Below are 25,057 nucleotides of genomic sequence, written 5' to 3' on the forward strand. Positions count from 1 at the left end.
TTAGGATAGTTCATATTTTTGTGATTATTAGCCCGGCTAGGACTGTGGGAAATGCAAAAAAACAAAAACAAAATCAGAAGAAATATAAAGTGAAGTGTGGAAAAAATACTTTGGAATGTGTGTTGCAGTTTTTGATTTATGTACTTCTCACCCGGAACTTGGAAAAACTCCAGGGTTTTAAACATTACAAAATTATGACTCCATCATTTCTGATTAGCAATCAGTTCTGTACGGGCACCTCTCTCACCTTTCTCTCTTTGAGCAACTGGCCTTCCTTTTTTCGAGTGCATTCTTTCAGGATGCAACACCAGATCTAGCTACGATATAGAGAACCTGAGAAAGTACAATAATAAAAGTTGTCATATATTTCAATAAGTTCTCTTTTCTTGTGAAAATTATGAAACTTCGAAAAGGATGACATTCTGTTCCCTGGTAGAAGTTATAATTACCATGCCACATTGTATTCGTGATTTCTTGGAGTAAGGCTCTGAAAGCAAAGTTCTCAACATGTTCATCGAACCATGGCTCGTGCTTTGTCTCTCTCTCTCTCTCTCTCAAGCTGGTTAACCGGATTCGACACTCTCTGGCGGACCTTCTCTCTGCACTGACTTACCTGGCTGCTGCCTACACTTTGCGTCGCTGCGATCTTTGTGGCTGCTAAGCTACCATCTCATTCCGATGTGGCACTCCCGCGTGATCGGACGTTAGTGGTGCTGTTATTTTCCGTCTTCCATTTCACGTTTCCCTCCTGCTCTGCTTTCGCGTGTGTTTCTGTGAGAATCTCTTTTACGTGCGAAATATTTATGAAACGCGCTCGTGAACAATAAGAACTCATACTAGAAGCCGAATTCCTGAACTCCACTCTGCACACAAGTGCTCTAAATTCCTTAGATGAAATGGAAGTTGTATGAGAAAAACACGCACTCATATTTTGGCGTGAGTTGATTTTAGTTAATAGACAAAAAAATATCTGATTTATACAGCCGCGTGACAAAAGTTGTCCAATAATTTGAAACTAACAATAACTGGAACGGGAACGGGAAAGGGCCCATCTCACAGTGTCCCCACAACCACTTTGAGTTAGGGTTTGGGTTAGGTGAGAGCAGAGGAAGCAGAAGAAAGACTCAAAATTATGCCAGTGATGTAATGTAACCGTTAGGCCATGGCACACGACAAGGGCTGGAATGGGTGAAGAGCGGGGCCCAGGCACTCAGAAAGACAGTAACAAAAACACAGCAATAAAGCAATTAAAATGTCATTGAAGTGGTACGAGCCGACCGACACAAGTGCAAAGGGGAAATGGGTTATAAAAACGGATATGAAAGCACATACACACTCATAAATACATATGTAGATGTGACCGATTTCGAAAGATTTGTGGGAAGCGGATGGGAGAGGGGCCTGACCGACCCAGCAATTGCCTAAAAATTAGAGCTCATGAAAGAAAGGGACAAGGAAAAGGTGAGACGGGATCGGTGTCGGTGTTGGCGCCTTTTACTCCGTAGTTGTTGTCCCTCGGTCAAACAAACTCAGAGAGAAAGATAGCAGAACATTTAGACACACAGGGCGGAGGGAATGAGACTCAAAGGCAACAGAGGTTGATCAAATTTTGGTTTGACTTTGGAATTGTCGAAGTCTGTAAATATTTGCATTTAGTTGAGAGCTGAGAGTCTGTTGACTCTCCAATTGTGGAGATGTCCCTTTCTCGGGTTCGTTTCCAGTTCTAGTCCAGAGTCCAGTCGTTAGAGTTTTTCTTTCACTTGCACTTCCCATCCTATTTTTCGGTCTCACACTCAAAGTCAGTCAACTGGTGAGTTAGAGAGAGAGAGAGAGAGAGAGGGAGATAAATAGAGGAGCAGGTAAACGCGACCGAGATTGCATTACAGCTTGCTGATTCAGATGCACTCTCTCTACCTCCCTACACACCCCACACCTAAGCACACCACACACTCATTATTCTCCTCCTTTGTTGTACTCGCTGGGACTCGAGAAATGTTGTGAGAAGTACAAATACCGATTGATGGAATGTTTACAGTGCACACAATTGGATACGGAACACGGAACACACGATCAGGCACATGTTCAGAGCGAGATTTACTCCAGAGATTGTGCATGATGATTGTCTTAAGGATGATTGAATGCTGCTTAATATGGGGTTTAAAGGGGTGCTTTGCTTGGGAATACTCGTTGATTGCCATAGAATAAGAGAAATACATTTGGTTTGATTAAGTGATGCTTTCGAAGTGGTCCATAAGTATGTACATACATAAGTATGTATGTATATATGTACAAATGTATGTATGACTGATTGCGAATATATATTTCAATTTATAGATTTCCAGTTTCAAGTTCCGTTTAGCTATTATGCCTAAGTTTTCAGTATATGTAGCTCATATTCTTTTTCTAGAGAGATCCTTTGTTGTATTTCAAATAGTGACTTAAATGAATAAGTCAAGTTTTCTAGTTTCCCGTTAAAAATAGTTCCCACATGACATGTCTCACACATGTCACGCCTGTCCACATTTTTCAATCGCAAAAAAAATAGCCTGTCTGCCCTTTAAATTATGTGCCCAACCAAAGAGTAAATATTGGCCAACCCGTTCTATAGAGGGCCGCCCCAAAAAACAGACAGCTCAATATTTTGACATCTCCAGCGGAATCCGATCGCAAAAAGAACTAAGGGAGGCAACTGGCTTGGCAAACAATGCCAAACAATTTTTATGCATTTATGCAAAAAGCCAAACTGTACCCCAAAACACCCTCCTCCTTCTTCGTCTTGTGGGCAGCTGTCATATAATTCACGCCAGAATTCTTTCTCTATCTCTGTATCCGCTCCCTTTGCCACTCACGACGTGTTCCTGTCAAAGGAGTGATTCTTTATGTGTGTAAGCTCCACAATCGAAACATATTGAAAAGGATATAAAACGAGAAGGGACGTGTGAGACGATTCTTACGCGTCACTACTTTTATACCCGTCACTCAGTACTACATCTGCACCTTAGCGGTGTTTTGTCAATTTTAACATTTTTTCTTCATCTGTCATCTACATCTACAACACTTCTCACACCAACACGCTCCTTTATCTCGCTCCGCTTCCCTAGACCATAAAGGAACTATATATAGTTTCTTCATGCACTAGACCCACACCATGAAGAAACTTCATGGACCCACACACTGCAGACTCGCTGAAGACGCAGTGGCCGAACACAGCAGAAGCAGAGTGTGAATGAGAGAATGTGAAAAAAACGGACGGGGTGGGATTAGCCACTGCAAATTAATTTCTTCATTGTGGCTATAATAATGATCCCAATTTGGTGATCTGATAGATATAGCGTTTTTAGTATTCTTTTATCTTCAAAATTGTAGATTTGGGAGGTTTTCGCCCTTTTGCGGGGGCGGGGCTTATTTATGAAATACACTTGTAACAGTGTGAGCATACAGAAGTCTGGATGCAAAATTTTGTGGCTCTAGCTTTTATGATATCTGAGAGCCAGGCGCTCAACATGACGGACGGACGGACGGACAGAGAGACATGGCTCAATCGACTCGGCTATTGATGCTGATCAAGAATATAAATACTTTAAGGGGTCGGAAACGTTAGTCCACATTATCCTTCTTAGATTTTGCTCGAAGCTCCACTACCTTCAGTCAAGCTTCCACCCGAAAAGAATTTTTAATGCCATAGAGATAGTTGTGCTCTTTTGCCTACATATGTGTTTACTTTTCATAATTACTGAACATTACAGACGAAATATTTATGAAAAATATGCACTTTTTGGTCTGTCGCTTCTATAACTTCCATATTAGATTTGTGGTGGAAGAAATGTGCTCAATGCATTGAAGGAAACGTGCAGTTATGCCTGTCGGTCCGTCGGTTCGCCCGTCTTACTTAGAGAGCAACAGCAACAACATTGAGGGTATTTCCAAATCTCCCGAATTCCCGAACGTCTCTCTCGATTCCCGAATTTGATTAGATCATTATAATAGCCAGACTGAATTATTCGATTTGCGGTGGCTAATGCCTTATGCTTGCTTATTCTCTCTCGCTCACAAATTCTTTCGGTGGGTGGTGAGCCGGAGGGCGTGTTGGTGTAAGAAGAGATGTAGATGCGGATGACAGATGTAGGAACAATTAAAAATGTAAAGTTCGGAAAATGCATACATATATACATATGTATATACTGACTGAGTACCGGGTATAAACGTAAAGTCGCTTTTGAAGTCGACTCGCAAAGTACCTCGTCGTTCATATTCTATGGCTGGGGTAAAGATGAGCTTCCAGTAGAGCTTTGCAATTTGTAGTTGCAAAAACGCCTAACCATCGGTCACTTGCACTTTGCACAATTTACTAACTGACTGACGTAATTGAAATGTCAAACGGAGTGCGGCACGGATTTGACAGCTACGGTGGAATAGGAATAGGAAGAGAATCAGTCTGGAAAGCGACAGACAGTACAGTCATTCTGTTTGTATTCTTGTTTGCATTCGTTTTAATTGTTTTTAATTGTTTTTGATTAGAGTCGCATTCGGAGTCGACATAACAAGTCGGGAATCAGAGTCTGCGATTTATTCTGGAAATAGATTTTACGTGTAAATAAGAGGAAATGGCATAGGAAGTTGCATGAACAGACTGGAAGTGATTGTGGAAAAAGAATAATGTTTAGAAGAACACTCGAATGAGTAAAGAGGGAATTAAATATCTTAGAAAGACATAGTATGTATAAGCAAAATCGGGAAAGCACAAGGCGTAACCTAAACGATTGGCCAATGGAGATAATTGACGAAGCCAATGGTCGAATAGAGGGGAGTACTGAAATAATCGATGTTAATCGAAATGAAAAGTATTTGGTAATAATTTATGATAATGTCAAAATAATAGATAGCATCCAGTTGAAAACGAGAAGGGACATGTGAAACGCTCTTTACGCGTCACAACTTTTATACCCGGTACTCAAAACTACATCGGTACCTTAGCGGTGTTTGGTCAAATTTTACATTTTTTCTTCATCTGTCATCTACATCTACAACACTACTCACGCCAACTCGCTCCTTTAGCTAGAGAGCTCCCTAGAGCCACACACTGCAGAGTCACGGCAGAGGCAGAGGTCGCACACGGCAGAAGCAGAGTGTGAATGAGAGAATGTGAAAAAAAACATCAAAAGCTGCTGGACGGGGTGGGTTTAGCCACTGCAAATTAATTTCTTCATTCTGGCTATAATAATGATCCAATCGAATCCCAATTCGGTGATCTGATAGATATGGTCATTCCCTAAAAATTAACCAATTTCCCCTCTGAGTTTTGACATTTTTGCTTGATGCCCTTGTCAAAGCAATGACCACAAGAACAGGAAGAGAATATCTTTAAAATTGTTTCCAATTGTTGAAGTGCACCAAAAAATATTCTTTATTTTCGTATGGATGTAGTCTCAGTGGTCAGCGGTCGATGTTATCCATCATTAGACTCAATTTGTCGTCCAGACTACACCCCAAACATGACCGAGCACATAATGCAACAGGTCGAACCGAGCTCGATTCTGTTATAACAGCATGACAAACAAAAGTGGATAAAAGGAACGAAGAAAAATGCATAATGCATTCATTATGGAGAATTAAAAAAACAAGAAAAACTGTCAACACTCAGCGGGGAGGAGGTGAAAGCAGTAGCTGGGAAAACAAACAAGCAGCGAGAACAATCGATATACACAAGTCAGTTTCATCAACCTATGAAAGGGTCCCAATCCATACCTAGTGTCCATGGTCTCCGGTAACCAGTGGTAACCAGTCCTGGTTACCCATTCCAATCCTTTCCAGTTCATATTGGAAGAGCTAGTTTTAGCCCATGCGAAACCAAAATTTCAAAATGTTAGCTGTGATTAGCTTTGATATATGTATGTACATATGTACATACTCTGGAAGCCATCAGCTGACAATTTGCAACTGGCAGTGGCAGATAGCTATCTGCCAACAGCAACTGCAAAGGCAACGGCAACGGCAATCATGTGGGTCTAGGGAAAGAGGGCGAGCTAACGGAGCGTGTTGGCGTGAGAAGTGTGTGTGTCGTAGATGAAGAAAAAATTTAAAACTTGACAAAACACCGCTTAGGTGCAGATATAGTACTGAGTGCCGGGTATAAAAGTTGTGACGCGTAAGAAGCGTCTCACACGTCCCTTCTCGTTTTTATTATAGATTATTTTTGAGTTATTTTCGATGTATGTAAATATGTACATATGTTGGGGCAAGTCAATTGACTAGCCTTGAAGTTGAATGTTACTTTTGCCATTTGTAACTTCAAAATGTGAAAACTATATTAAAATAGCTGTGGAATGGCTTTTGAGGGATACAAACAGATATTGGGATGGACTGCGGCAACATTTTTCTATTTCGTACAGCCTTATCAAAAGTAAAGTCCAGCTAAAAGGGTTATTCATGGAAAATTTAACGTTGGTAGTCTCCTCCCTTCGTGAATATAATTTCCGATAGTGAAAGTTTCCCCAAAGAATCGGACAGCTCTTTGGAGCATCTTTTACACCTCGGAATGGACATCATTTGGAAATGATAGATCATTAAAATTGAGTTTTGTTCATTTTATTTTTGTGGGAGTCAGTCACGACCTTCTCTGCCCGGAATGATCGCCGCTGTGGTCAACTGGGAAAGTCATAAGTTGAAAGGTCGTGTGAATGACGGAAAAAGTGTTTTCCAAAAACGAAAAAGGGAAAACTAAAGCCAGTTTGATTCGAGCCTCGCTTCAAAACTCCCCTTACATTTTGGTTGAGATTTCAGAAATGGTCATGAATGTTTTTGTATTTTTCTCTCCCTCTTTTGTGATGTGACAAACTGGTGGAATATTTTTTGGTTCTGGTTTGGGAATAAAAACTTTACTTAGATTGTTTTCTAGTCAACCAAGCCGGATGGAAGTGATGAGGCAAATTTAAATGATTGCGGGGACAAGATTTGGAAAGCCATAGAGAAACGGGTAAATCTATACCTGACTTAAACATTTCGGCCTGTTCTAAATGTATTCAACTTTAGCTGTAAGCCTTTTTTTAATACCCGGTACTGGAAGAGTTAAGGGTCGAATCATTGTGCGTAATGACCCTGTTATGATATGTATGCATTCTTGATCATCATCAATAGCTTTCTCTGTTCTTCTGTTCGTCCTGATGAGCGCAAAGTACGCAAAGACCATAAGAGCTAAAGCAAGTAAATTTGCACCCGACTCCTGTAATATACAAACATATGTACATCTGTACACGGTGTACTTTTGTTTGTCATCACATAATTCAACGTCTCCACACACCCTCTTCGGACACTCCGCTACAAGTGAATATCGAAATTTCGCAACTCCCCGTTCCTACTACACAAAGGACGAAAATCTGTGCCTTCCGCAATTTTAAAAATACAATAAAATCAAAGACGCAGTTCCATAGAGAATGACCAAGTGCATATGTATGTACATATATACATACATATTTATATATGTAAACATATCAGGGTACCAGATTATGTTCAAATGGGATCATTATTATTTTATATATGTATATACAAATAACAATAATTATATTAATAATGTAATAACGTAATATATTACATATTACATTTGTTGTAAAAACTAGACTATTATAGTTAAATAGTAGATGTGCTAAACCCATCCCCTCGTTTAAAAGGTACGCAGTTCGGCTGTCAACTTTTCAGACAGCGCTAAAAAAAAAAAAACCAAAAATAGTATTCCATTAAGCCAAATTCACATGAACCCTCTTTATTTGCATTTTTTTGTTCCATGTACATATGTACATATATATATATATATATATATATATATATATATATGTGTATGTACGTATACTTTCCATGTACATATGTATGCACTTGTGTGTAGCGTTTATTGTTATTTTCCATCGGAATCGAATTTTCAAGCCCAGACTGGACAAGAATTGAAGCGAACCTCATTTAACCTCAACAGTCACCGCGCTCCTCTGACAATCACTTAACGGTATTTGGTCAGAAGAATACCAAGAAATGAGTTCTCTATGCAAACTAAGTGCATACCGTATACCCCACACCCCTTATCCACAACACTCCATCCCCTCATGAAACTTACAAAAGGCGGCAAACCCGAAAACGCGCCGTCAAAGGCGTTACAAATTTTGATTTCTTTTGAAAACTAGCAACGCCATCCAAAAACCAAATTTGAGAATTCACGGGTGAGGGAGGAACTTGCTCGGTAGTTGGGTTCACCAAAGAAAAATATCAATTACAAAATAATTATGTGTGACCCAAAGACGAGCTCTGACAGCGAATGATTGATTTGTGGAGAGACAGGGAGAGAGAAAGAGGGAAGAAGCCCTCTTATTGGAAGAAAGCAAAGAAAAGCTTCCTTCTTCTTCTTCTTCATTTTCTCTTGCGATATTCTCTTCTTCTCCTTCAGTTCTTGTGAACTTTTGACACATCGAGGAAAATTCTTTTCGTTTGTCATCATATAATTTAACGTCTCCACACACCCTCTTCTGATGCTCTGTCTGTCTCCTCTCTTTCACCTTTTGATTGACTGGCCAACGGTACAACGGAACGTAGAACTAGTCAACGAGTGTCTATGTATGTACATATGTCAGAATGTGTGTGCGCTTAGGAGAAATATTGAGATGGAGGAGCAAATCAGAAAACGTTTGTCAAATATGAAAAGATCTTTGCCCTCGTAATTGCATATTAAACAGCATTTAACGTAACGTTAACTGGAATGAGTTGGGACGTTTCTGAGACGCTTCGTAAGCGTCACAACTCTTATACCCGGTACTCAGCCTGTATATGTATGTATATGTATATAACGTTATTGTAATACATATGTACATATTATTTAAGGTTCTCTTTACTTTACGTTCCTCTTAATTTTTATCCTCTCCTCCAGCCATCATCACATGTTCAATGTTGTGACCTTTGTTAAGCATTTCATTGCATCTCTCTATACCGTCACCACTTCCCATTGCATGGCATCGGATTCGTCAAGTACCGTTGTAATTTTTGGTTCGTTCGCGCTTCTCATTTTAAAGAGAAAATGAATTGCAATGTTGCTGCTACTCTTAACTAATATTGCGCAATTTGTATTCAATCAGAAGTAGTAGAAGAGACGAAAGACGAATCAGCGGCGAAGAGATGAGTGATGATGAGCGGCAAAGGCAACGCACAACAATTTATAGAAAGTATCCAAATGATTAAAAACGCTTAAGGGGGTGGGGATCATTCAACAGTGAACAGATTGTTGTCGGAGTTGGTTTTCCGTTTGCTAATGTACTCATGGATGTATGTACATACATATAAATATATACATTAATGTTTGGATTAAGTGAATGACCTTGTCCATACAATTGCATTCATACACATGCATACTTACATATGTACATACATATGGGGGAGAGGTTCATGGTAGGTGGAGGCCGGAGCGTTGCGGCGGGATGGTAGTTGAGTTGTGGGTGAGCGGACTTCAATGCATATTTTATTAGCTGTACATGCGGCAATAAATTCAGAAAAAGCAGAACAGAAACAAGTTACAATATGTGTGGCAACTGAAGACATTTGGGCAGTGTGTCGTCGCCAAGTGCACTGCCAATGGATGTGGAGTTCGGAGAGGGACAGGGAGGACCACGAAGATGGGGTATTCGGCTGGGAGAAGCGTTGAAAAATGCAGGAGCGTTATATTTATTTAAGCCAAAGATAAAGCACAGTATTCCATGGGCACAAGGAGAGGAGGGTCCACTACACCACCACATTTGTATATTTTAAGTATTTTCTTTTCTTTTAATACTCCCCTAAATATGTATACTGCGCCAAGAGAGTTCGAACTTAAAACAGTGGGTAGGTACAATTTCTCTCAGTACAGCTTTGATAACCGAGAGGATATATACATATGGATGTACATATGTAATCACTCTTAGACAATCCAGTGGAGCATGGTTGGATCAAAAAGGGGCGCATCTAAGGGGGAGATCGGTCTTCTGGTGTGCCTGAGTCTGTGTGTGTTGGCGTGTAAGTGTCGTGGGGACAACGAGTTTGCCGCAGCAGCGACAGGAACTAAATCACGTGTTTCTGGCTGATGCTGTTGCTATTTCTGTTGGTCTTGGGGGCTCTTCTAACTTGACTTTGGCCAAGTCACGACGACAGGTTAAAAATCTGGCTAAACAACTTTAAAGGAGATTGGATGGCGGAGGGCGACTCACTGCAGGGACGTGGAAGTGGATGCGGACCCCTTCCAAAGGTGGACTGTGCTGGGGTGCATGTGTACGGAATCAAGAGGCAAACAGATCGCCAGGCTGCTTAACAGGGGCTTACACATGTTTGTTTTCTCTTCTTCTGTCTTTTGTTGCAACATACCGTTATTCTGCGTCCCCTGTACCTCCTACTCCCCTTCATTTAATAAAGAGGCAGAGGTGGAAGCAGTAGAAATCTTGTTCCATGTGGAAACTTTTTTTTGTTGGTCCAGCATTTCTCGATCGTCTGAAATAATGTCTAATAATGCATATAATTTTCACATGCAGAGCAAATCAGGAAACAGAAGAAGGACGATGAAGAGGAGTCTGAGAAGGCCTAAGAGAAGGTCTAAGAGAGGAACATGCAGAAGAAGGGGACTTGGAGAGGGAAATTACCTTGAACGCGGTGGTAAAGCGGTAGGGTATCAATACAATAAAATATTACGATCAAATATTGCATAGCTGTATTTTGAACTGAATTAGCATCCACCCTAATCTTAATCGATTCATCGATCTGGGAGAAGTCCAGGCCGTACAAATGTTAATTTCATATACGAGTGCCATAGACAAATTGTCGCTTAATTGTCTCTCTCCATATCTGGATAACAAAGATGCAATTGAAGAAGTAAACGATTGGGACTTATGTAGTACAACATTCATTACTGAATGGATAGTCAGAGGCACTGTGGGATTGGACTGGAAAAAGCAACTTGGATGGACAACAGGAACTTATTCCTAGATTCATCATAGCTCATACAAATGTACATATATATATATATATATATATCAATATATATATAGTGAAATGGAAATAGCCATGAATATGGTGCTCCACCTACTACATACATACATACATAAATACATTTACATACGTACAATGTACATACATACAAATATACAAAATATGTATTCATAAATATATATTGTGGGAGTTCAAAGTTTTACTTTGTGGAAATACTCTTCAGTGGCCATGCATGATATATTTCGATTAAGTTGAATTGAATTCAACTTCAGATTATTTCTGTGGAATTTCCACACCACGAGAAGATGAACAAGAGCTTGAATTGGTGGTATTTGTTATTAATTTGTTTATGAAATTTCCACATGCAAAGAAACTCCATAAAGAAACGCCACTGCAGTATCCGCAGCAAAAGAAACAATCCGAAAGTGCCCCGAATCTCGGCCGGCGACGTTGCTAATGTTAAGTAATTAATTATGAGCAAATGTGAGCTGCCATTTTAATTCGATGGCTGGCGGTTTTTGGCAGCGTCCCGCATTATTTATTTAAAAGATATTAAAATAAATTGTGGACAATTTGCAAACAAAGCAACATAAATATATGTGCACAAATACAGAGACGGAGAGAAAGTTACTGAAGGGCCTTCAATTGTATAACATTTTGCCGTTAGATTGATAAATTGTCAATAATTAAAGCTGTGGCTATCAAATGATGAGCTGGGGACTGAGGATGAGTTTGACCTGGACCTCTTCATTTTGATTGATTTTGATTTGGCTTGAGGCGTTGAGACTTATGCAACGTGTGGTGTATTGTGGCATGCGTTGAGTCTGGTCAAGTCTAGTTGGAGATATGTAGATACATACATATGTACATATGTATGTACATACATAAGTATGGTTGTATGTACATATTTATAAAATTAATGAATTGAAAAACGCCTTTTTTAATGGAAATGGAATTTCCAGCAACAACAATCCTACTTACAGCCGCACCCAAAAAAGTACTCAGCCAACCCAATCTGCTGGCTAATCAGCAAATACTCGCACAAAGACCAAGAGCAGAAACGATGAGTTGGAAAAAAGGGATCGGATCCCAATAAATGGAATTTCCTCTTATCGCTCTGGCAGCCCAGTCCCTGATCTCAGGTGCACTTTTTGTGGCTGAGCAGCCTCTGCTCTCCTTCGTTTCTGCATCGAAGTGGGCGCCCGCAGACTCTTCGACCTAGACCTCATCAAGGGGCAACCATTGCCAGCCAGCCCAACGTGATCCAAGATGCCAAGTGTAGTTCTCTTATTTTTATATTGTGTCTACGAGTATGAGTGGTTAACATTCCGATAGTTTTGACGGCAACGAACTTCGATATTGTGGAGTAGACAAAATGACGGATACTAATCCAAACAAAGACTGACCAAAACTGAAATTTGCATGAACATGTAAATATGTATGTGCTTATTTACATACACACATACATATGTGTGCATGCTTCTGACATTTAATTATAATATTAAAAAGCCATTTATATGCAATTTTTTTAACATCTTTATACCTTACCCACAATCTTTTATTTTTTTATTTTCAGGTAAATAAGAATTTCTTATCAAAATGCTTAGAATGAACTTTTATAGGGGTAAGTTTTTGGTTTTTTTTTTACTCGTTAACTTATAGCGTCCCTTCAGTGTCCTCTGCATAATGAGAACGAGTGACGCACCTTGGCTTTATTTTGGTGGTGTTTTTTACTTCTCAAAGACGGGACCCAAAAAACGAGAGGCGAAAGTACAAAACAAATACATTTCGCAAGAACAACAGCAGCGATCACGTTATTAAGTGAACATCATCTGTCTATGAGGCATGGGCTAAAATGCTACGGCCCAGCCCTGCTCTAGCTCCCATTCCGCCTCTGTCCCCCGCCGCCTACCACATTGCGCAGGGATTTCTCGCAACTTGTCCTAGACAGCATTTTTCCAAGGAACCTTGGCACAGACACACTCGCAGGCCCATCAGTCGACTTAGCCTGAGTCTATTTATAGCTTTCTGCGATCCTCTCCACCCCTCTCGACCACCCATTTCACCACCCCTTGCTCACCTTCACCTAACATAGCTCAGTGCCATCGTTCGGCCCTTGGCTCCAAGCTAAATATTATCTATTCATCCGTCGTCTCCGATCTTTTCATCTTTGATGTGTCAGCCCAATTTTCCAGATAAAAGTCGCAACAGTTGGGAAAGCAAAAACAAAAAGTGTATACAGTTTTTTCCGCTCTTCATTTTTTTCTTGTAAAATAATTAAGCTGAAAACAATAAAAGTTAATCCCTGTCGAAGGCAGCCAAAGAGAGCTACTCCGATTAAATTGGTTGATTCTTGCTCATTGCCTGGGTGAATATAATATCATATATACAAACTGAAAAACTCCTCCAAAATACAAAAAAAAATAAATATATGAATTGGGATTGATTAACAGCCAGAACTGTAATATGTTAGAGTGTAGTAATGGACTCCAATGCTCTGAATTCTTTGTCGATTGTGCTCTCTGCTTTACGAACTTACTTTCCAGCTGGTAGTCTGAAAGGCGGCGTTCCATATACTTATTGTTTTACCTATTCGCGCGGTGCTTTACGTGTTACTGTGGATATGCACTGCCCCAATGCTTGTCAAAAGTGCAAACAAGCTTCCGTCAGGACTGAATCCCACAGAGAAGAGGACTTCACGATGTGTAAAACAAAATGATTTAAAGTGAATGGCATTCGGGAGACATCCTCCATTCGCGGGACTCGGATGCTGAGTGGAGCTCTTCAAAGCGTAAACTTTGAACTCGGACTTGAAACCCTGGACAAATCAATGCAGTCCGCAGCAAAGACAAGACGAAAAACAAAGAGCCTAACGGATCTTTTTGCAAATGCAGCCTCGCTCTGTTTTTTGTGCTCTTTGAATTTATCGCTCGTTTTGGCGTGGGTGAATTGTTGTTGTTTGTTGGGTTGTTGGGGATTTCATAATAATACAGTGTGCTGCCAGCTTTGGTTTTGTTTTGTTTGCTAACCTGGAGAAAAGTGAAATGCATTTTTGTTCACTTTTTGGGGGGGAGGGAAATTATCGCTTTATCACGATTCAAGCGGTACCACTTTCTCAGCTTCATTTGTAGCAATAATTATGCAATTTGCTCTTCGAGTCCGGCTTTGAGTCTGAGTCGTATTCATAGCTGGCCTGTGATTCGGGAAGGAAGGCCCCTGCAATCGTTGCATTTCTTTCGCTTCGCTTCGTTTCGTTTTCTTTTCGATTCGATTTGAAGGCTTTGCATTATAATTTCTGTTGTTATTTATAATTGTTGAACATTGGTTTGTCTGCAATCTAATCACTCTGGGTGCATGATCGAGAGGGGCGCAATGGGATTGCTGGCTTGAATAGTTATCACTTTGTTAATATCTGAGTCTTGCCTTAACAACATAATTGTGAAGAAAAAAACGACTTTGACCGCTTTCGGCTTATGACAAATTAATTTGATGTTGAATTGTTTTTTTTCGGTTTTTTGAGAAAGTTATCGATGGCTTTATTGCAGACCATTTTAGCAAGATAAGTATGTACATATGTATATGTATCTTTGCATTACCCCATCAGGTTTTTTTATTAAAGCTTGTCTTGAAAATTATATGCCATGGCATTCAAGTTAGTTACACTATCCCTGGGAAATTTCAGAATAGTGTAACTAACTTGAATAGAATAGAATAGAACAATTTACTGCAGGACGAAATATTTGGTAACGGCGACTCCTCCTAGCGAAAATCCTCCACAGAGGCAGAGGGTTTACCTCCCCTTTCCCATCGCAGACAGTGGGCCAAATATTTGTGTCAACTAAGTGTGTTACAAATTTGTCCAAAATAACTCTTAACCCATTAACTGTGGCTTTTTTGGGATACGGTAAATACATGTACACATACATACATATACTATATACATATATTTACATATATATTATTGATTGCCTCGCAGACGAAATTTGATCGATCAGCTGTCGCTGCTTTTCTTGCTGTTCACTCTTCTTCGAGCGTTAAATATTTTGCCAGCCTCGAGGCAAAACTTTTTCTTTTCTGCCTTTGCCTCTTGCCACTCCTCTTGTCATTTTTGCAAAATTTTTGTTTTTGCACTACCAGTCAATGGTATGTGTACATACATATGTATGGATGTATGTGGACCACTGTAATTGGTGATGAGACGTGGCGACCCATCTGCTGGATTTATTGTCCCTTTTTTCTCTTCCTGATCGAATATTTATTTATTTTCCATAATAACAAAACGTGAATCAAAATGTTAGATAAGCCACAGGCACAGGCACATGAAAAGTATTTGGAGACCTTCTTCCTGTGAACTGCGAACTGTTTCGGTTCCGACACCGAAAAGACGAAAATTAAATTTAAACAATTTAATGTGCCAGCAATTTGGGTGCAAAGCAAAATTGTTGAAATGGCTTAATTAATTTGCTCAATTTTTTCCGTTTCTGGGCAACACACATTTAAGTTGGTTAAGTCGATTGCCCAATCACAAAATGGGACTCAAGCCAAGGAAAAAAACCCCAGACAAACCTCGACATGCCCTCGGATGGACGCCCACTCTTCACCTCTCCTGTCTCTTTCTGTCTCTGTGTTTATCTACTCGTATCCATCTATCTATCTCTGTTCGATTTGGTGCGACTAGCTCACGCCTACGATTTCTCGACGTTTGTTGTTATTGTTGTTGTCGCGACTTAATTTGATAAGATTTATTTCGATTTCAAGTCAAAGAAAAGGCCAAAACCCCATTCCAACGACGTAAAACGAACAGCGAACATCGAACATTGAGAAATGTTTTTTGCCCTCAATAAATTGTAGGAGGAATCGTAGCAAGTCAGAATCCAGACTAACATTAAAAAAACAAGTAGGAACACGTGAGACGCTTCACAAGCGTCACAACTTTTATACCCGGTACTCAGTTAGAATATCTCTACCTTGTTGTTTTTTTTTTTATTTTTACGAGTTATAAATTTTAAATTGTTTCTACGTTTGTCATCTACATCTACATTTTCTCAACCCGCTCTTTTAGCTCGCGCAAAAATTTGGTGGCTCTAGCTCTTATAGATTCTGAGAACTAGCCGTCAAACAAGACGGACATACGGACAGACGGACGGACGGGCAGACGGACAGATATAGACTCGGCTATTGATACTGATCAAGAATATACATATATACTTTGTGGGGTTGTTCCTTTTCTCCCCACAAATACAATATACCCATTTATTCGAGTACCGGGCATATAAAAAACAGTTGAAATATAAATGTAACGGGAACCGTAACCGTCTGCTAAATGGTCCAAAACGGTTTTGGGGTTCTCACTGCACAGTGTACACCGTGCCATGGGTGATCGGCAGTTTTGTCTGTTTTTGTTTTTACTGGTTAGTGGGTGTCAGTATCGCTACCTGATTGGTAGGCTTCTGAATCAAAACAGCCTATTGAGAACTCGACCCGTTGTTTCTGTGTGGACACATGAAAGGTCGCAACCTGCAACAATGATAACCATTGTGAATTTATACATACCTACCTATGTATGTACATGTTTAGACATGCATACATACATATGTATGTACATATGCATTTATATATTTATACGTTCACAATGGTTATCAAAACTATTGATAACTATTTTTAACCTTAAACTGTAAGAACTATTTTCGTTGACTGAATGGAAAATTCACATAAATATTCGTGTTTTTCCAATGTGAAAGTTAGGTCTTCACTTTGTTGCGGAGTTTTTCTTTTCCTGTCACCTCTAGTATTGCTAGTATTGCTTGAGGAACACGCCATGTAAATGTTTTTGCTTGGACTTTACCCCAACCGCTACCCCTACCCACCCCAGGCCGGTGAGGCTCAAAAGTTCATTGTCAAGTCTAATAAAATGTTTCAATAACACGTCAAGTGTCGGTGGTTACACGAGGGGAGGGGTGTCCCACCAGCTCTTTCTGCAGTTCCCTTTGAAAGACCGCCCCGAGAGTAGCTCACCGAAAAAAAGAGGAAAGCGAAAAGCCAAAAATACCGTTTACAGCTAGAGTGGGGGCCGACCTGTATGCCCTCTCTGCAATCTCTCTATATCACTCTCCCATTGGCTCCTTCTTCTGCTTTGATGTCGCTCTGCCTCTTGTTGTTCCCTTTTTGTCAAATGATTATAAATCGTGACCCAACACCAGAGCTTCGGTGAAAATGTTTCTGCATTAGCATCCACAACTCCGCACACCGCACTTCCAAGTCGCACTCATCCACTTGAATGGCATGGTTTTTATTACCCTAACAGGATCCATACAGCACTCAAAGCTGACACCGGTAAATTATGCAGTTTTTATGCTAAATTTTGTATACCCACTATCCCCGACTGTTGGCGCTAAGAAATTAGTCAAAAATATAATTTATGAGCCTCCAAATTGTTGATGGCCTAAGGCTGAGACCATGGGATCCCTGCCCAGGCGCTGTGTGAGGCCCCGCTGCGGTTTGGTTTTATTTATATGTCAATTCACTCGATTTTTTTTTCTCTAGTACTCGTATCATTCAGAAAAACGTCACCTTTCTCACCTTTAATGCCGATGCCACTTGGGTGAGGTAATGGGTAGGTCATCAGATGATGATGAAACCTTTGCCTTGGTGGAACTCCAGCAATAGGCCAGTCGTTCCTTTGATCGCAGGAAGCTTTTTGAAGTTCCACTTAACAGCATTCACTTTAATAACTTTATCCAAATCTTATTTAGCTGGGAGTTTGGCATCAACCCTGATTGAATGTCAATCACATTGCATGAAAAAGACATGATATTGATGACAAATCCAATTCCGCTCAAGGCCGCCCAAAAGTGAACTAAACTCTTGAGCGATAAAAATAGCGATAACGTCTCATTGATAAAATTCCAGAGAAGTATCGGAACATGTTCCACCAGCGACTTACAAGCCAATTTGGCAACAGAGTTTTCAGAGTACAAGTTTCTGTATCTCGGCATGTGAGTACGTGCTCTGGATCGTCTGCAAACTTGCTAGCAAAACCAATCAACTGCCGTGAAATGTGTGTTTGGAGTGTAAAAAATGGGCAAACTGCGACGAACAGCAAAAAGTGCAAAATAATATAAATTATATGGAGTGCGGGTAACATGGCAAAGGAATTTTTTAATTTAGATAATTGAAAGTCAACAACTAGAATGAAATTCTCGTTAAATCGTATTTATTGATAGTCCAAACCCAAACAATCACTCATTCAAACTCAGAAGTTAAATTAAATATTTCTCTTTCCCCCCAATTTTTTAATCAGAGAGAGGCATCGTATGCATATACATATGTACTTACAAATACGTATCGAGAATAGGTAAAAATTTAGAAGGTAGAAAAAAAACGAGTACTCCCACACCTAATTTTTTACTGATATTCAGTCTCAGCCGAACCCAATTCCAGTGCGTCAATTCCAATCGAAATGAAATCGAATCCAATCTCTGCACCACCAAAATGTCAAATGCATCAAAACCGAGTCGAAAGAAACATGTTCCGGTTAATTAAAGGAAATAGCTTTAAAGATACACTGCATCAGCCAATAAAATCCTAAAAAAGACAAGTCATATTAATTAAAAAATAAAACGAGAGAACAAAAACAAAATCAAAACGGCAAACGGCAACAACAAATGTCGCTAGTTGGCCAAAAATAATTGCCAAAAGGTCCTAACGAAACCCAGCCCAAGACTGAGGGCCCAGCCATAGCATTCCACCTCCTCCTAACCATCTGACAAGTCTGTTGTCTTTTAGGTGTGTCCTAGCCACGGCTACGCCCTCGTCCATAGCCCAAATCCAGTTTTGTTTACTTTCTAATACAAGATCTCCAAGCCAAAATGGCAGCTATGTGAACTTGGTCAATTGCTGCTGGCAAGCTTCACTGTAAAGGTCAAATCAAGTAGGAAACTAGACAAGCAACCGAAGCTACTTATACGCTTAAAATAATTCGAAAATTGTGCCAGAATTATAACAAATATCTGACGAAAGTGTACAGTACAAAGCTTAGCTAATTCATCAGGTCCAGGAGTGAACCAACCTATTGAACCAACCCAGTCGCGAACATCAATACCCAAAATGAAACAAGCTACGGGAGAGGTAGGCTAGTTTAAGAGATTTATGAAGAGGAAGGGAGTTAGTCGAGGATATAATGTGATAGACGGAATTATAATCCGAGCATTAAACCCTAAAGGGTTCGTGCAAGGCATAATTCGATCTGCACAGTGTAAGGAACAAAGGAATATAGTTTCTAGAGGGTCTAATGGGAATCGTAAAGTTTACGCGGCTCAAAAAGTCAGGGCTGTCTACATCCCCCTTGATCACGTTGTGCATAAAAATTACACCAAGCATTTTTCTACGACTAACTAAGGATGGAAGATTTATTAAAAGATGTCTACTACGGTAGGATGGTAGTCTCACAGTTGCATCCCAGTTAAGGCCACGCAGGGCAAAAAGTTTTTCTGCACTGATTCAATACGGTCCTGATGTATGTTATACTAAGGGCATCATACACATGAGCCTTATTCTAAAATCGGACGAAGAAGCGAGATACAGAGCGTCTTCGTTATATAGGGGTCATCAAATTCCTTTGACCACCTCTTTATAAACCCAAGCACACCCATGGCTTTATTTACCATGGTAGAAATGTGTTTAGAAAACTTTAACTTGGGGTCTAGTTTAACACCTAGATCATCAACCAATGTAATTCTGTAAAGAGAACTACCGCAGAGGGTGTAAGGAGCCAGGAAGGGGATGGAGCGATAAAAAGTCATTGGTTAAACAATTTTAGCTCATTCGTCTCTTAAACGACGCCCAATTAATGCACCTGTAATGCATAAAAATAGAGAACACAATATATAACTTTTCTACTTCTATTTAAAATCGTTACAAAAAAAAACGGTTTTAAAAATTCTTAAAAAAAATGCTTTAAAGTTTTGTCATAAAAAATAATTATTATCAAACCACTTCTAAGCCCCATATCTTTTATAAAACGTTGGTCTGGATCGAAGCGGCAAAATCATGTCGAGTAGTGTTATTTATTCTTTATCTAATAATAAACTATTTTTAAGGTGATCCAACTTTTTTAAATTTATGTATCAATTTTGTGGAAAATGTATTAATATTTTTATGGGTTTAACGTCTCTCTTTCGGTTCTGAGAATACTCGTAAATGGAATTAAAGTTTTAGTACTTTTCAATTGATTTTTATAGACCCATCGAATCGATTGTTTATGTTTATTGGTAGATGTGGAAATGGAAATCTAATGTTTCGAATATAGGCTTAAAGAGCTCCCACATCGTACTGCTCCTACCCGCAAACAGTCTCCGCTCTTAATGGGTAAATATATTTATATTTATTGTCGTGCACGTGATTGTCCACGTTGGGCACTTGATTCCTTATTTGGGTCTGTTTTATTGACACATCACAACAATAAATTTGCCAGCAACTGTCAAGTGCAGCATTGTTAGTGCGAGGCTTTTGGCTGGTTCATGTGGTTCGATCAAATCGGATAAGATCCACTCTCCTATCCCACTTTGCTCTGGTAACATCAATCCCTGCCTGAGAAATCATAGTACAAATAAAATCATATGCGATGCAGATAAATAGGATAATTAATTTATAGTTTTTCTTGGAGAATCCCATGCAGCGAACTTGTCCGGTAAATTTGGCAATGATACCCTCATTATCGCCTCAACTCAGATGGGCTACCGTTTGTAGTAAACTTTGCTAATATACTTACCAGAAGATAGTTGGACAGGTGTAAGCATATGCTCACTGGCTACGAGGGTGACAAAAGCTTCGATGCACACATTTCCATATGATCTGCGATTTGCAGGGAATCTAAGAGAGCGGAGAAAATCGAAACAGGGACAGGGTATGGGCATGTGACACATCTTACAATGTCCACCATTTTCCGATACTTGATTGATTTGTTTTGCCAGGCGATGCTCTGGCGCCAGATTTTTAGTTGATTGTAATGTACGAGTGTCTTCCGCCTCTTTATTGGGAGGATTGGATAAGATGTTTACGAACAAAATGCTTCGCAGTACACACATTTGTTTCATTAGCCAAAGTGGCTCCCAAACAGAGAAATAAATGGGAAACCGAGACCTGAGAAACTGAGGTTGGGTGTGGCTTAGGGGAACAGAGCGTCAATCACAATGTCATTTTAAAATGAAAAAAAGCAAAAACGAGTAGAGACGTTTGTGAGGCGCTTCGTACGCGTCACCTAAGAATAACATTGCATAGCCATAATGTGATACATACATATGTAAATAAATACGTATTTAACCTAATTTTACATCCGAATTTTACATTTTTTCTACATCTGTCATCTACATCTACATCACTTCTCAGACCAAAACGCCCTTTTAGCTAGCCAAACTCGCCACACTCGTGACGCACACTGCATGAGGCAGAGTGTGCGAGCGAGAACGTATGACAACAACAGGCAAGCCTAAGCAAAGCTGCTGGACGGGGTAGCCACTGGAAATTAATTTCCCAATTTGGTGATCTGATAGATAAGGTCATTTACTACGGAGTTGCATTTTTAATTTTCTCTTATCTTTAAAATTGTGGATACAGCTGATTTTCGCCCTTTGTGGAGGCAGAAATGAGTGGGGGGAAATTTTGAAATACACTTGTAATAGTGGTATATCCCAGCCGCCTGGTTGCAATTTAGTGGCTCCAGCAATTATAGTCTCTAAGAACTAGCCGGCTAACAAGACGGACAGACGGACATACGGACAGACGGACGGACAGACATGGCTCTATCGACTTGGCTATTGATGCTGATCAAGAATATAAATACCTTATGTGGTCGGAAACGTTTTCTTCTGTGCGTTACTAGCACCCACTTTCGAGCACAAATACCATATACCCTATTTACTCTTCGAGTACCGGGGGGTATTAAAATACAGTTCCTACATTCCTAATGATAAATTACAATTGGAATGGAAATATTCTCTGGGGAAGAGTTTCTGTCATGGACAGAAAATAAAGAAAGTTTTTCGTCTTCTTGAAGATTCCGATTCCCCAAAGGTCGTGAATGAGTCAAAGGTTTTGTCGCTGTTATGCAATATTCTCTAGGAATCCAAAACCAGAGTGAAAGTTTCCTACACTTTCGGTTTTTTTTCTGGTTACTATAGCGAGTGAAAATTCGGCCCCCACCAGGCATCAGCATCATCATCATCATCATCGCCACCAAGTAAGAGATCTTTATCCAAGAATTTCGTATGGGCAGACCAGTCTCTCTCGAAGTTGGAGACTTGGGAGATGGCTTATTAAAAATTCTAATCACATGCAATCACGAGCTTAAGGTTTTTGTGGATCGATTTGAGTGTTGTTTTTCAGTTGGTCTGTCGGGCGGTCGGCATTTGGGCTGTACAATGGGCTGACGCGACGGTTATCGATTAATCATCGTATTTAAAAAATTGCCACAACGAAAAAGAGACCGTGGAGCGTGTCCAAAACAACGTTAAACACCTCCAAAGGCAAAAGCAATTGGAGAACTTTTTATTTCCATTTTGTTGTTTTTTTATTGGCACTTAAAGTCTGTTGGGTCTGTTGGCCACTTTGAACAATATCTAGAATTTCATAGACAGAGTGAGGGACAGGGAGACAACACAAATAAAAACCACACGAGCTTGCATTAAAATCACATTCGGCTGGCAATTTTCCGGGTTGATTTGGCGAAAAAAATGCGGAGAGACTACGAAGGGAGAGGAAATATTTTGTATATCCGCAATGGACATGGAAATTGTAATGGTGCTGATAACTTCCCGAATATCTTGGATTAGTCAATTGAACGAGAAGGAATATGATGGAAAGGATCGTGGATAGCTTTCCACTGAAAATTATCAGTTGATTATATAATTTGATTTCTTTTCCCTAAAGTTACGTGAGGCTATCCGTGAGACTAAGGCCTTCTTAAGGGCATGCTCCACTCCCATTCAATTCCGCACTGATTTATGGGCACTTGGCACAGAATCTAGAAAGCCATCTTATTCTGTGCATGGGCATTCCCCCAACTTTCTAGCCACCACATTTTCAGAAAAAAACAAAACAATTGACTGAATTGTTACATAATTAAAGGGAAGAAAAATAAATTCTTAATATGTATGAATGTTTATGTTTATGTCGTAAATTCATTTAAAAACGCCAAAGGGGCACACATGCAAATATTTTTCCGACTGTTTCGACATTTTTTCGTCCCATAGATAACTCTTTGAAACACCGACTCATCCATTTTAACAAAGTACTCTCCTTCTATAGCTCTCCGGCTCTCTCCCACTCCCACTCTTAAATATCGGCCTCTCGCTCTTAGTAGCCCGTTTCAAGTTGAATGGACTTAATTAAACGAGATTAATTCCCAAAAAAATTCTAATCGAAATTTTGTAAAGCTTGTAAATGCAATCACAATGTGTAGCGGTGGGGGAGGTGGGGGATGCTGGTCACCACATGCTGCTCATAATGAAGTTAACCTACTGATAATCATCGCCCGACGCCCAGACCATTAAAAAGCCCCACAGCTACAATAAGAAGATGAGCAGCAAGAGAATTGCACGCAGCGCTGCTACGGTTAAAGTCCATGTCTGCGTCGCAGTCGCCGTATCGGCCGGTTGATCAGCTGCTCGTCAGGTAACCTACGAGTTGGAGGCCGAGCGATCGGGCCGCCTCGGCTCTGAGCTGCGCTGCGCAGACGTCTCAAGTTAGCCCTCTCATTCAATTCCATTTCAATGCTCGTCGCGCTCACAACAGTTTTTCGGGAGCAAAGCAGAGCGCATTGTGGCGCTCATTGTAAACTTGACTTTGTGTTGCTCTTCCTCTCCCACGCTGCACAGAGAGCTGCATCTGCCGACGCTGAGTGTGTGATCGTGAGTTTCGTTCTGTGCGCGAGCATGTGTGATGTGTGTGTGAAATTATAACTGTTGCTGTGGTCGCAGCAAGTTCATTCACGTTTCGTCATAATTAATGCAAAGTTACGCTCAAATCGAAACCGAACGTTGAATTAATTGCAATTTGCAAGCTGTTAACAATTAATTGTTGTGTATTTTGTATTTCTGGTTTTAATATTCGGGCATTTCCGTTACACTTTTGAGCGAGCAATCGAACGTAACGATTATCTGCAGGCATTTCTCATCGTATTTTTGTTGTTCCAATGCAAATTGCTGCCGTTTATGACTGCTGGTTTAGCAAAAGTGAAATTTATTTTAAACACACTCATAATACAACAAATTAGCATAAAAAAGTTCCGCCGACAGTTGCGAAATTGATCGCCTTTAAATGACAATCCAAAAAGCGTGGCAGACACATTTTAACATGGCCCATAAATGAAGATAAAATAAAATAATACTCGTACTCCCTGGGATGGCAAACAGAGAGCAAACTGTTTAAATATTTTCACAAAAATTCTTATACACACGCGTAGCATGAGTCTGTGGGGTTGATTCAAAAACGAAAGTGCAGATAAAAATCTAAAGAGAAAGGCAAGTGAAGTTATAGAATAGCTGTGCAGAAAAGAGAGACTCTGGAAGTAAAAGACAATATTTAAGACTCAAGAAACCCGAAAATCCTTTAAACGATTATTCTTTCTATTGTTCATATGCTGATTTCGTAACTAATATAACTCGTCCATAAGAAGTTATAACTGTATACGACTTCTATATAACTTCTGTACAGATTCTCCAGCTGAAATTACCCCTTCGTTTTCATATTTTTGATTTCTTTGTCAAAAATTTCCATATTTTTCTCTGTGATTATGACAAAATTAACCTCGACTTTTTTACATGGTGATCATTTTGCCTCTCTTCCCTTTCCCTTTACCATCCCTCTCCCACCCACACTTTGCACCTTTCTTTCTTCCCTCATTTGTGAAAAATGTTCATCGGTACCGAGTAAATGTTCTTTCTATGGATAATTTTGGAAAAAAACAAAATTTTTACACCAAATTGAACAACTTTCATTTGAACTCGATTTTAAACGGATTTCGATTACTCGAGTGTTGCATGGAATGGAATGGTGGTCGGGGGAACTATCATAAATATTT

The 25,057-nt window shown here is 39.9% G+C and overlaps 1 protein-coding gene across 6 annotated transcripts in view; it reads left to right on the plus strand.

The window, feature by feature from the left end:
- LOC117580345 overlaps nucleotides 1-25,057 on the plus strand; it is a 100,960-nt gene that overhangs the window by 62,009 nt on the left and 13,894 nt on the right. The window contains exon 1 of one of the 6 annotated variants that reach the window (XM_034266855.1): nucleotides 12,574-12,604. The exons of 4 other annotated variants lie outside the window; for them this stretch is intronic. In XM_034266855.1, coding sequence (XP_034122746.1) covers nucleotides 12,580-12,604 — 25 coding nt within the window. In that variant the 5' untranslated portion in view covers nucleotides 12,574-12,579. Of the gene's footprint in view, nucleotides 1-12,573; nucleotides 12,605-23,735; nucleotides 23,886-25,057 lie in introns of those variants that run through there. One more of the 6 variants, XM_034266856.1, reaches the window with a different exon arrangement.

This window comes from Drosophila guanche, unplaced genomic scaffold (genome assembly GCF_900245975.1).
Source record: "Drosophila guanche unplaced genomic scaffold, DGUA_6, whole genome shotgun sequence".
In the NCBI taxonomy this organism is placed as follows: Eukaryota; Metazoa; Arthropoda; class Insecta; order Diptera; family Drosophilidae; genus Drosophila; species Drosophila guanche.